The 13,550-nt window shown below is 41.6% G+C and overlaps 1 protein-coding gene across 4 annotated transcripts in view; it reads left to right on the plus strand.

Annotated features, from left to right (window-relative positions):
* SLC25A26 (solute carrier family 25 member 26) overlaps positions 1–13,550 on the plus strand; it is an 86,373-nt gene that overhangs the window by 11,491 nt on the left and 61,332 nt on the right. For 3 of the 4 annotated variants that reach the window (XM_040075974.2, XM_058422172.1, XM_040075977.1), the window contains 2 exons: positions 7,793–7,897; positions 9,096–9,143. In XM_040075974.2, the coding sequence (XP_039931908.1) occupies positions 7,793–7,897; positions 9,096–9,143 (153 nt within the window). Of the gene's footprint in view, positions 1–4,551; positions 4,719–7,792; positions 7,898–9,095; positions 9,144–13,550 lie in introns of those variants that run through there. The other variant, XM_040075976.2, reaches the window with a different exon arrangement.

Consider the following 13,550-nt stretch of genomic DNA (forward strand, 5'->3'; position numbering starts at 1 on the left):
TCCTGACTTACTGTAGCAGTCAGCTTTGGAAATGTTTGAGACACTTTGGAATAAACTTACCTTAAATTAATGTTCTATACAGGATTTTGTCAGGAATAGCTATGAATAGCTCCATACGTGGACGAGCCCATAATTCTTTAAGTGAAAAGGCTGAAGGAAAGAGTAAGGGATCAATTAAAGGAAAATACTTCATAAAATACAATGTAGTTGAAATTTCCATGTTCTGGGCCAATGTAACCCCAAGAGAGTGAGCAAATTGCAAAATACTAGTCTTCTTTCAACAGGAGACTTAATGTGTTTTCAGAAAATACTGCCTGTGTTCTCTTGCCTGGAATCTCATTCCCGTCTGTCCTCCTGTAGCACAGCCTGACCCCACTTGGCTCCTTGGAAACAGTTTTATGCTGGACGGGATGCACCGTGCTACTTTGGCTGGTGGATTTAATGAGTTTCTTAAGCCTTTTAAAATAAGTTTAACAGACTTTCATGGTGAAAGTGTTGCTGGAATAGATTGGATCACGCAGATGGTTCTGTACATTGAATTAAGGGTCTACTTTTCGTAGGTTTTAAGGATTTCTGTCTTTAAAAGTGGTAGTAATTTATGATTCAAGCATCAGCCAGGTTAAGGAAGATTTTTTTTCAAGTTACTCATCTGCCTGATTTTTCTGCTTGAGTTTAAAACAACTGCTTGTGATTGTACTGAGGAACTTCAAAATCTCTGGGACACAGTTTGTGCTGGAGTACAAGAGGGGTGTAACATCAGGCTACTTTTGGTAAGTTTTAGGTCTAGTTTTAAAAAGGAAACAAAACTCTACGTTGCTTAAATGTTAAAAGACCAATTGATTCATGCAAAGCACACAAACTTTCAAAACATCTGCAGTGAGAAGTACTTCTGCAAAGAAGTGTTCGGTGTCAGCCTTGTCAGCTTCACAAACTTTCCCTGTTCTCTGCCTGGAGTAAGAGTTTCTCCTTGCTGTGGACAGAGCTTGGCACAAATTCCCACTGCTGGAGGACAGAAGTTTTCTGAGGTGTATCTGACATGGCTAAAGGAAAGGTAAGCAGGGAACTCACAGCAGGATTTGCTGGGCAATCGAAGAGCCGTGTGTGGGGCAGGAAATCTGAGAGGGGCAGAAGCCCAGAAGCTCTGAGGGGGCTCCTGAAATGATGGATGAGGAGCCAGCTGGGGACTTCAGGCAGCTGGGGTGAAAAGGCTCAGCCAAGATGGCCATTGTGAAGGAACAAGTGTGTGGTGGTGCAGATGATGCTCTGAAGCAGGAAGCTCTGGAAAGTAATAAAACAGAGCTGTCATAGATTTGAAAATGACAGAATGAAATAATCTGCAAAACAGCTCTGCAGATTCCAGGTAGAGTCGTCTAGGGTGGGAAAGTGGAGGAAGTTGAAAATGGTGGTTCAGAAACTCCAGTTTTCCAAACACTTGTGACATTTGGTCCCTGTGAATGGTCTCGTCTGTGAAATAATATGTTTTTAAGTCCTGGGAGGTGCTGAGATCTGAGGGATCTTGCTGGGTGAGATTGTTCTTTGAAGAAATGTTTCCTACCAGCATACAGGGGAACTGCAGTTAAATTAATGAAGGCCTTGTTGTGTCAGTCAGAGGAAAAGATGGGACAAAGAGCTTGGCAATGTCTAAACTTTCCCATCCAGAGCCCATTAGTCAAAACTTGTTCTCTCCATGGGGTTTAAATTAGGAGTGGAGTCACCTGTTCGTGACCCCAGCAGCTTTACACAGGACTGAATTTCACTGTGCTGGAAGGGCACTTCTGTGCTGTGCATGAGAGTGTATGGGGAAAATAAAATTTATCTCATCCTGAGGCTTTGTGCTGAAGGTGAACAATTTCCCTGGGGCTGGCATTTAAAGACAGTGGACAGTACATGTACAGAGCAGTTTCTGACATCCCTAGAGACAGTTCCCTCATTAAAATAGGAGTTAACACTTCCATTCTGTATTCTCTGTGCTCCAGCAGGTAGCACAGCCAGCTGACAAGCACATGTGAAAGGACTTGTTCACAACTGCAGTGGTGACCCACAGTGAACTACTGACCAGAGAAACTTACATTTTTGTTCTGTCTTGGTCAGAAGGGCAGCACTTATTTAGATGAAGGTTTTATTGGTGTTTGAAATGTTTTGGGTCTGTGATTGCAGCAGTTCAGGCGCTCTATCCAAGGAATATATGAAACCATATATATAAATATGAAGATATTTCATGTTCCTCCTCTTTTCTGCTGATTTTCCTGGTGATGGGAAGGGTGAGGCAGTTCATCTTCCACCTGCAGCTCTCAGCTCATGTTCACTGCTAGCTAATATTTCCAACTCAAGAGCTGTGACCACAGTTAGAAGCAGTTATTTGGAGGGTGAAATACTTTGCTAATTTCAATATTGTATTCATTTTTTTACCTTCTGTTGAAGAGGGGCATCCCAGGGAGATCTAAAGAACCAAGCATAAATTTGCAGGGTTTGGAGAGGCATGGAAAGCTGCAGCGCTGAATTCAGGTTTTGTTGAGAGCCTTTGACATGAACCAAGAGGGAAATTTCCCCTTTATTCTCCAGATCCAAAGGAAATCAGTGCAATTTAAGATCTTTCAATTTTAAACTCGCCTATTATTTTAATAAATCAGTTATCTGAGAAAGGGAAAAGGACATATTTCAGATTAAAAATAGTAACTTCCTACTTAGAAGGGGGCATCTGACGTAGAAACTGAGACGTTTAGATTATGACATATTAACCTATTTTGGGAGCAGCTTTTTTTTTTTAATACTAAAACCCCCTCAGAAACAGAATACACATAAAACCAGCAACAAAGCAAACTTGAGCTGCAGCAGTCTGGTCAGGGCTAATGCAGGTTACACTTAAAAATCCCAAACCCCCCAAATTATTGCTGCATCTCTTTGGATGGGGTTTTAGAGTTGTTCTATTTTCCTTGCTTATTTTACATTCTGTTCAGCAGGCAATCCTTCTGACCTTCAAAAACGGGGTGAGAGATTAGGATTTTATTAGCAGATTGACTGCAGCTGAAGCATATGTCCTTTGATAAATCATAGCATCTTTGTTGTTGTCATTTTTGTGCAGCAGCTTTTCCTCCCTAATTGGTTAGTGATTAGCTTGCACAGGTATTGTGAGGTTTAGCCTAAAGTCTCTGCTCTCTGGATGCAAGGTTTTATAGTGTCATAAATTATATTCTTATTTGATTAAGAATAAACCCATGCAAATGGCATTTAAGAAGAACTGTCCCCAGGCATGTTCCTTTAGTTTTGTGTGAAGTATTGAATTATATTTATGAGGTGAACATCAATTAAGGCTTCCCAGCCTACTCAGACAGATAGAGTCCTTAAAACTAACTTCCTGCTTGAGAAATTGAAATATTAAAATCCTTTAGAAAGGATTTAAAGCTGCAACAGAAGAAAAGGTTTCTGGAGCTTCTGTACTAAATTTTCAAGTAGGCTGAACTATGCGAGCCAGAGATTTGCTCAGAGTCACTGAGTGCAAGTTCCTAAATCACCAGCCACTGAGAAATGCTATGACAATCTTTGCTCTCAGCCTACTCTTCTGCCATGGAGCAGAATGGCTGGCTAATTAAGAAGTGGAAAAATATTTGGTCTTGATGCTCACCTAAGTCCAGGTTAGCGCAGAGTTCAGCTCATTACCCAGGAGCTCATCAGGTGCCAGAAATTGGGCTCTTACTTCAGTAGGCTGTCTTACAGCAGGGGTAATATCTGTCTCTCATTGAAGATAACAAGTGCTCAGCCCCTGTGGCAGTGGGAGCTTTTAGGAGCATGTGAGTCAGATCATCAACTGTGCAGGGTGCTGCAGGAGGAGATAAATGATTTCTCAAGTTGCTTGCCTTAGAGCTACAAAGCTGAAAGTGGTGTACCAGCTGTGTCCCTGGTTCTGAGGAAACCTGTGCACCAGCCCAGCTTAAATGCCCAGGCTAAGCCCTTAACAGCAATTATGACACCTGCTCTGTCCTCTTCCAAATGATCCTGGTTACATCTCATGCACAGTTCACAGGGGTAGTGCTCAAACTGTGGTGGGGGTGCCTGAAATCAAGCATGTGTGTTATCTTTGATTCTCTACCAAACCCTACAAATCCAGCCAGGGAGAAATTGCTTTGCTTGGAGCACAGAGGGTGGAAGGAAAAGGCTGTTAATTCAAATAAGATATGTTATTAATTGGATCATAATACAGCCCTGAAGACGAGGAGTTGTGTTCTTTTCTGAGGATGTTGGCATTGTCTCTGTTTGCACTGAGCCTCTGTTTAAGCAGGGCTATGCCCCCTTTGTGCTTTTTTATTATGTATCTTGTGTGATTGTATAAATAAGAGTGCAAGGTACCCCTGTGTTGAATTAGATGTATCTGCCTGATTGTGAGCAGCTGCTCCAGCTTTAGATGGGATTGGCCCCTCAGCAGAAGTTCCACTTTTACAGCTTTAAGATCAGGTGTTTCCAGTAAACTTAGATGAGCCCATAGAAAAAGTTTGGGATTTGTTCCTGGTGCTATTTACAGCAGATCGTATTTTCTGTTTGCTACAGCTGCATTTATACCGAAACAAACTGTTTAAATGGGTGCATCTATAAAGTTTCCTGGCACTTTGGAGACTTTATTTGTGCTGGTCATTCATTCTTCACGACGGCCCAGGACAGTCTGGTTCCAACGTAAATCCAACCAGGAGATGGCAGCGTTGGTTCATGCAAGGAGATCCCAAAAGGTAGAATGCTCTTCCCTCCTCTGACAGAGGAAAGAAATTACTTTAATTTAATTAGAATGTACACTGTCCTAGCAATACATAGATAGATGTTAATGAAATAGACCTGGTTTTAGCTTTTGTTCCTGACTGGCTAATGCAGGTCAGTAAATTAAAAATACACGTAGGTTTTTGTCTAAATACTGGAGTCGCCCTTTGATCCAGTAATGATTTGAGACAAGTCTTTTGAAATTCAGTACTCTCTTGCTCAGAAGTGGTCATAGCATTATAAAGCTGGAAAGGTAATAGGTACTAATATTCTCATTTCTGTACACATGCTCTGTAAAGTATTAATAACTTTGCTTGTAGCTGTAAAATCAGGTTTTCCTATAGATTAAATTTGAAAATTCTTGAGCCTTTTGTTTTAGTGTTGTCTTCCTGCCCTTGTGGTATGTATCCATGTGCATTGACATTGTGTTACCTGACCTGGTAAATAGAGAAGGAGCTTATAGGGCAGCACCTCAACTTTCCCAGGATCTTGATTCTGTCTTTTTGCTCCCGTGAAAAGAGGGGAATAGCCCTTGGCTCCAGAGCTTGCTTGGGAAAATGGGCATGGCTCCTATCAATGGGTGCTGTTGTCTGATGCTCTAATGTCAGCTGAGGTGGCTGGGGGCTCACTGCTGGACCCTCTCCATGGCTGGCTCTGCAGATGTTCAGCACAGAGCTAATCTGCCACGAGGCCATCCCCACACCCAGTAGGATGCACCAGGAATGGCCTGAGCTTGGTGGGCTGTATTGTGCTCTTCTGTGTCAAGCAACAGGCTGCGTCTGTGTGAGCAGCCGAGAGATTAAAAAGCAATTTCTTCCCGGGACCTCGGGGATGAGGGAGCTGAATGGCTCCCTGTGTGAGGCCATGTTTTTGTCTGTGTTCCATGTTTGTTAATCCTGTGGTGGATGCAGGTAAAAGCGTGAACGTGGGCAGGTACCGTGGGACAGCTGCACACCTGCATCTTTCACCCTTCCTGGGCCATTTGCTTCTAGCTTTCACATCTGAAAATTGACCTGTGGGCTCTCTTGGTGCGGTGTTATCATACTGGTGCTGCTTGAACATCCTTGTCCAAGCAAGCAAAGCCTGGAGAAGTGTTCTTTTACCTTTGGCTTACCTGGAAGGCGCTGCAGTGATTGGGATCAGAGCATAACAGAGCTGAGATTTTTTTTCCCTGCACCCGCCCGTCCAGGCTGTTACTTTTTTAATAAGATACATGTGAACTTAATCTTGCATACTTCCCTTTAGAGGCCTGTTCTCCACATCAAAAGGCTGCTGGGGTTGATAGGAAGGTGCATGTGTAGGAACAAACAAGGTAACGCGTTGTAAGTTCAGGTGCATAGCGAAAATGTCACCGTGCAGTCTGATGTTGGCAGCTGCAACTCGTGGCTTTTTGAATACCAGAAGTGCCCTATGGAGCCAATCTGACAGCACTGCCCGGGTGACAGGAGCCTTTATTTCCTTTCAGAGCAGCACAATGTAATCATTGTTTTTGTTCTTGTGCAGCCGCAGACTCCCTTGTAAGCGCAAATTCAAATGGAAGAAACATCAAAGTTAATTTGAAATGAAATGCACCCCAAGTAGTCCCGGGGAAATGGAGACATTACTTTGTAGCCACCCTTCTCCTGCCAAAACTGCAGCACCCCAGATGTCAGGAAGCCACGCTGCGCTCTTTGTCTGGTCTTGATTGACTAGATTGTTTTCATCCCAGCCTTTTAAAATCTTTCCTCCCGTCTCCATATTTTTAAGGAATAAAAAGCTAATATAAGGACATGGAGTGTTATGAAGCATGAAGTTCTATAAATATTTATGCTGAACTATCAAAAAAACTTGACAGTTCTTATTTTCTTGACAGATTGGGGTCACCTGTTATTTTTGACCCTGAGAATTGAAGAGCACATGGAGTTAGATCTGTTTGTAATGACTTTTGGATATTGTTGTCCTGTAAACTTGTAGGAATATAACAGGATAACGCATTTTTTCCTCGGTGTCTTTGTGAAAATGAAACTTAAACCTCATACTGTGTTACCCACAAATGACCACTCAAGTTACTGTGCCTGTGCACTCTCCTGTGGATTCCTGTACTTTCTTTGCCACACATGGATTTCCGAGTGAGCTGCTTGGTTTGTCACTTCAGATGGACAGCTTATCCCTGGGCTGCTCTGCACTTGAAGTACTCTGTGACCACCTTTATATCTAGGAGCTACAGTGTGTTCCTGAGCCCACGATGGTCTCAAGGCAGGGTAAAAATCTGGCAGAGACCTGTGGGGTCTGCAGTGTTTTGCCACCAGTCCCGTCGCTGCTTTAAGCATCCCTGGAACCAACTGAAGACAAACTGCTTAAAATTTTAAGTGCTGACAAACAGGCATTTTCTAGAGAGATGAGAGGCTTATAACTCTCACCCTTCAGGATCCTCGTTCTATGAAGTGATGTGCACGCAAGCTTTGACCCCTACCCGAAGCCAAAGTGGCAGGTGAATATTTAAAATCCAAGCCTGGCTTTTTCAGCAGAGCTGGAGCTTTGTGGCAGCAGCCACATTATTACATCTGGCTGCAGGAAGGGATCAGTCCAATGCTTTACCTTGAATGAAATGTGGTGTGTATTTTAGGATAAACCTTGGAATATGTTGTGTCTAAAGCTGACCTGCAATCGGTCACTAGAGGGCACAAAAGAATTACCAAAGAAAGAAGTTTCTTGGTCTTGCAGTCCTGCATCTCCACTTAAAGTCTGCAAAAGTCGGGGGAAAAATTCCTGTGACTGCCAAAAGACAGGATGGATTCAATTTTTGGTTTTACCAGTGATTTTCTCCACTCAAATCTGCTTCTGTTTTCGAAGTTAAAAATTCCAAGGGTGTTTCCATGCTCCTGTTCGTGTAATTTTGTGATCAGAAAGTACATGGCACTCAGAACAAATACATAAGCTGCTCATGAGCAGCTTTTAAGCCCTATAGTTACAAACCTGATCTCCTCATTTGTCAGGTGTTCTTGGAAGGAGTGTTTGCTGTGTGAAGAGGAAGCAGCAATTGCTGCCTGAGGCTCTGGTTCTCTTGCAGGTTGCCTGTCTCATACGGGTTCCATCCGAGGTGGTCAAGCAGAGGGCCCAGGTTTCTCCTTCCTCCAGCACTCTCCGGATTCTCTCCCACACCTTGTACCATGAGGTGAGTTCAGAGCAAAATTTCTAAACATTCTCCTCCTTTTCACTCAGTGCTGTACATGTCCAGAAGCATTCCCACAACTTTGTTCCAGTTCTGTGCTTTCCCAGCACTTTCCCATCTATTCTTCTGTTCTTAAAAGTGGTTGGCATGTTATGATTGAGGAAACCAAACCCCCACCTCCCCCTGGGCCATGTGCTTACATGCATGCTCCAAGCAACTCCTTTTTTCTCCTCTTTTTATACAGGATACCTACATTTAAAGATGAGGGGAAAATTTTTTAAAAAAAGGGATTTAGCTTCCAGATTCCAAAGCTCTGTTTGTATTTATGCAAACAGTCCTTGTCTGGGGCAGCAGGACGTTGAGTCTCTGTAGTTTGCTGAACAGTTCCCAGTTTTTGAGGCAGGCTTTGGAAGGGATGTCCCAAAGGCACTATTTCAGAGAGGCTCTGGAAATGAGTGCTCATCCAGTATTGGTTACTTTTGAAAAATAAGGGCCTTTGTCTCCTTTTCAGGAGTTATGTTGTTCCTTCCTGTGAAAACCTGTTCACGTCTGTTTTAGCAGAGTTTCACAAGGGGGGATTTTCAAGCTGTGTTCCATAAGAGAAAGTGGCTCCTAAAAACAGTGTGTGGAAAAATATTATAACACATTTTCTGAGTGTAAAACCCAGGGAAAGGAAGACATAAATATGACCTTTAAGTGATCCACTTGATTTTTATTTGCTTTCAAATGGAAACTATTGTGATAACCCTGCACAAGAGGGTCACTAGAACTTCTTTCTGTGGCCTGATTCTGTTTTAAAAGCTGATCCTGTCAAAACCATATGTTTTCCCTTTCCATATAGCTGGCCAGAGCACCATAGGCCTTGCCAAACACTTGAATTAAGTGCCCTATAATAATAAACAACATAATTTTATGTACACTTATAAAATAAGTTTTAATTGTTTTGAGTATTTTCAGCTGGTTAAAAATATAAAACATTTGTCTTGATAAAGGCTCTGAATCAAGGCTAAGGAGGTGAAAATAAACCCCCCTGGCACTGTAAATAATGGAATACAGTGTACAGTGTTATAATCAATACAGCCAATTTGAAGCTGAGGTGTGACACTTTAGGGCTGTAATGCTTGCCTTGTAATCACCAATAAATTGTGGTCTTTGACAAACTCATTCCCCCTGGATGATGCTTTCTTTTGTTGCTTTACAGGGTGTTCAAGGACTTTATCGGGGCTATAAAAGCACAGTATTAAGAGAGGTAAACCACTTGTCTTTTTCTCTTTTTTTTTTTTTTTTAATTTCTTCTTTTGTCTCAGTTTTCTAACAAGAGATATTAGTACAATTGAGATTAGTTGCTCTAACCTTAAGCTCTAAATCCCAGCATATTTAATTCCAGGTAAGTTACCAGCCTGTAATTTAAATAGAATACTGATAATGAGCACTAAGAAAACCTTTGATACATGCAAAAATTCATTTGCCGTCCTGTCTCTCAGTTCTGTTGCTGCTAAATTGAAAAAGGCTGGAAAGGTATATGTTAACATGAGAAAACCATAAGCTAAAGTACTGGAAACTTTCTGAAGTCTTGTGATTGCATCATGTGAACTATATATGCCAACAATGGTGAACTGGTGGCATCAGGCCAAGTTTAGCACAGACAGATTTAGGCTTTCTTTAAATATATTTGTCAGCAGATGCCAAGGGATTATTTGTCATCTGTATATAGAGAGGATTGTGCTCTTTTTTTTTTTTTTTTTTTAAATGTGTGAAAGAAATGCATTTAGTCATTCAGTCTGTAGATTTGATACGGCATTATTTAACTCAAAATCAGAAGTATTTCACTGTTAAGAAAAAAAAAAAAAAAGGGCTAAAAATATTTTGTTCCACTCGGAAGAAAATAGTTTCTAAACTAAAATCTTTTCATAAATGTTCTGTGAATTCCAGGATTAGTGTCATGGAAGTGCTTGATATGCTGTGTGAATTGAGGGCAGATTATAAAAGAAGTAGAAGCACCTACTGATAAACTCCCCGTCTAAAATTGTTTCGGTATCAGATCCCAGGAGCTCATCGTTTGACAAAACAGAAGTTGCATGATGTATGTGTACCTCAAATAGAGAGATCAGGCTTGGCTCCTGGGAAGACATAAAATCACAGGAAAGTTTGGGTTAGAAGGGACCTTAAAACCCACATTGTTCCATCCCCCCACCTTCCACTATCCCAGGTTGCTCCAAGCCCCATCCAACCTGGCCTTGAACACTTCCAGGGATGGAGCAGCCACATCTTCCCTGGGCACCCTGTGCCAGGGCCTCCCCACCTCCCAGGGAGGAATTCTTTCCTGGCATGTGACTGCACACAGCCACTGGTGTTCAGGAAGGGCTCTCTATGTGACATTTTTGATGTGCTGTGTGGGGGTTTGTCCTCTCCTTACGTAACTCAATGAATAAAGTAGGTTTGGATCTTCCCTCTTTGGTTTTAAGCGTAGGCTCGGATCTGTTGTCCGTGTTGCCATTGATAAGAAAGCCAGTTGCAGAGGCTTTTTAACCTTCATTCAATAGCTCTGCTTTTTAAAGCATTTCTTCATGCTGAAAACTGTTTCCAGGACAGTTATGTTGGCCAGCTCTTCTTACAAGTACAGAATAAAGATGGGTATTACCTAAAATAAGAAACACCAAACTTAGTGTTCCTTAAAGTGATGACAACTGCTAATGCACTGCAGTTTATTTTAGCAGCTTTGAGTGTTTAAAAAATTACTTATTTGTGCAAAGATGACACCTGCTTTTCTGAAATGTAACCCCCACCACAGCTTTGTCCTGTACTTTATTTTCTGGCTCACTAAACGTGTTATTCACTCAGATTTCATTTGCAGACGGGCAAAAAAGGCGAATGAATACGAATAATTTTGATTTCTCAGAGGGGTTCTGAATAAATGAATAAATTTAGATCCCATTGAGTACAGATTTTGCATACTAACAGGTAGAGAAAGCACATGGTTGCTACTGTGTGCTATTCTCCTTAAAATCTGTTTTGACATATGTCAGGGTGGTAATTAATTTGCAGACCATATTCATGGCACAGTGTGTGACCCTGCTGAGATAACTTTGTTTACTCAAAATGGCAACACTTTTTTGGGAATTTAATGGGAGTCCTCACCATTATGTATATTCATAAAAGATCCTTCAGAACTGATTTCAGTTGAAGAATTGCTTTTTGGGAGAATCTGTCCAATAGAATGAGAAATAAACGATAACTAAATGAAATGTGCTTTCTCTTCAAAATGAAACAATCATGGGTGATGTTTAGAAAGAAAAAAAAAAGCTTTGAATTTAGCACTGTTAAAACTGATGCATTTTTCTGACATTAAATTTTGTTAAGCAATGTCCACTCGAGTAACAGCTTTTTGTACCTTCAGATTGGAGCTGTTGTAAGCCTGACATTTAATCTCGGTAATTTTCCTTCTCTTTGAGTACATATCTTCCTTTAGCATCTTTATTTTCAGATAAAAATCTGCACTAATTCATTATTAGACACATCCTGGTAGCTACATAGCATATATAGGCTGATACTTAAATCCAGCTGACTTTCATACTTACAAGGTTTGTTTACATGCTTTGGTTCTCTACCTACACAAACCCCTTTGTTTAGTCATAGTGGAGTAGGAATTTTTGGGTAGAGGGTCTTCAATACATGATTTTCCATTTAAAAATAATTGGAAGAGGCTGGGAATATTGATGCTTTTCAGATGATTATATTCTTGCGCTGGCAAAGTTCTTCAGCTAGAGTTTAAGAAAGGTTGATTTTTATCTGTTGCATTGGGATAAAACTTTGTGTATTGTATCAAGAAGATTTCTGGACAGAGACCTTTTTGCCAGTTGATTGAATTTCAGTGAAAATAAATCTGTTTATAAATGGAGTGTGGTGTGGAAGCTTCGTCTTCTTGCTGTAGCATAGGAGATCTCTTCAGGACAGCCTTACTCTGCTCCATTTAATTGGCTTTAGCTGCTGTGCTGGTGCGGGGTAGTTGTTTCATCCTCCAGTTTTGATTCTCACTCTGACTTTATCCCCTTTATCTTCTCAGAATGCTTTCTGAGCTGATGGATATTAGAAGAGAAAGAAGATGGCTAAATACGTAATGCTTTTGGAAATAACTTTGAGTGAACCTCCAGGCTTGAAAGTTTTGGCTGTGACTCTTTTCACCTTTTTGGTGCCTCTTCTCTCACGTCTCCATTACATTTTGGTCTTTACGTCTTCCTTTGATGTAGTTACACTGAACTAATCCTAAAATGGAAAGGGAGGTGAGGTTCAGTGGATCATTCTGTTGGCAGTAGAAGCCTGAAAGAGACATCTGTGCTCCAAGAGGAAGGCTTTTGTAATAAAGCACAAAGTGGGAGCATGGTTATTAGGTTGCTCAATGAGACTTCGAATAAATGGCAGAAATCAGAGGCTGTGAAATGATGTGGAATTCCCATGATGTCATTTCCAAAGCAAATCCGAGTGAGAATTGCCCCTTCCTATGGCTGTAGTGTAACAGCGTGCACCGCTGTGGAAACTGGATCATGCTGCTAAGATCAGTCAATGAACAGGTAAATTTATTCATGTTTTCCACAACAGAGACAAGTTAACTGGTAAAATTTCCAGCCATCTCATAATAAGGCAGGAGCAGACTATAAATCCACTGCAAATCCTTTAGAATTCCTAAATGGGAATGGAGTTCTGCTGCTGAGATCTTATATAAGCAAATGGAGCCAGATTTTTAATTCCTGCATAATTCATTTTATTAACTATGACCAAGTAGAACATCTGTTAAAATTCCATAATGTTCAGTTCATGGGAAAAAGAAAGAAACCCCTGAGTTCCCATTGGAGCTCTTCCATTTCCGTTCGTGTTACAGGACTCCAGCAGATGTCTTAGAGGACGTTATTATAAATGAGGGGACAGCACAAAAGAAAAGGAAGTGCTTTGTTCAGTTTCCCTGTGTACAGTGAGTTACTTCACTGGCACGTCTGTGTGCAGGTTGCAGCCTCACGGTAAATCTGGTGTCCCTTCTGTCCTGAGTTACCATGGTTTGGAAGGAGTGAGCGAGTCCAGAGTGGGTGTTCTGTGTGCTTTTAATCCAGTTTGTCACTTGTAAAAATACTGCAGATGGACTGGTCTCTAGCTTGGAAGTAGACTCAAAAGGAGCAAAATTAATATTGAATTTTCTTAAAGACAAAAGGGATGGAGAATGACTGGCTGTCTGTAACTCACAGATGTCTTGGAAAGAGACTGAGAGTCACTTTCAAATGCCAGTTTTTGCTGTCCAGGTAGCCCTGGCTGAGCTTGTCCTCTTAAGCTTTTCTGAGACGATTCAGACTCTGCCTGTGTTGGCCTCCATTCAGGTGCAGGTGGCAGGGATGCTTCACTTGTTGATGTTGCTTCAGAACTCAGAGCTCTGAGTTTGAAAGGAAACCCCTGACAAATGTGACCCCACTTGGGTACCCCCCACTGTTGGACTTGCTTTAGGTGAGATAGCAGAGTTGTCACTTTGGGCAGTCCCAGTTCTTTGAATTAGTGCTGCTGTGGGTTGGTTTGGGGTTCAGGTCTGTGTTTTTCCCTTTTTCCCTTTCATATATGGGCAGAGTCCTGAGTGGACAAAGGCAGCTGCTGCTGTCTTGGGAGGGAGGGAGTGATG

This window comes from Hirundo rustica, chromosome 12, assembly GCF_015227805.2.
Source record: "Hirundo rustica isolate bHirRus1 chromosome 12, bHirRus1.pri.v3, whole genome shotgun sequence".
Classification (NCBI taxonomy): domain Eukaryota; kingdom Metazoa; phylum Chordata; class Aves; order Passeriformes; family Hirundinidae; genus Hirundo; species Hirundo rustica.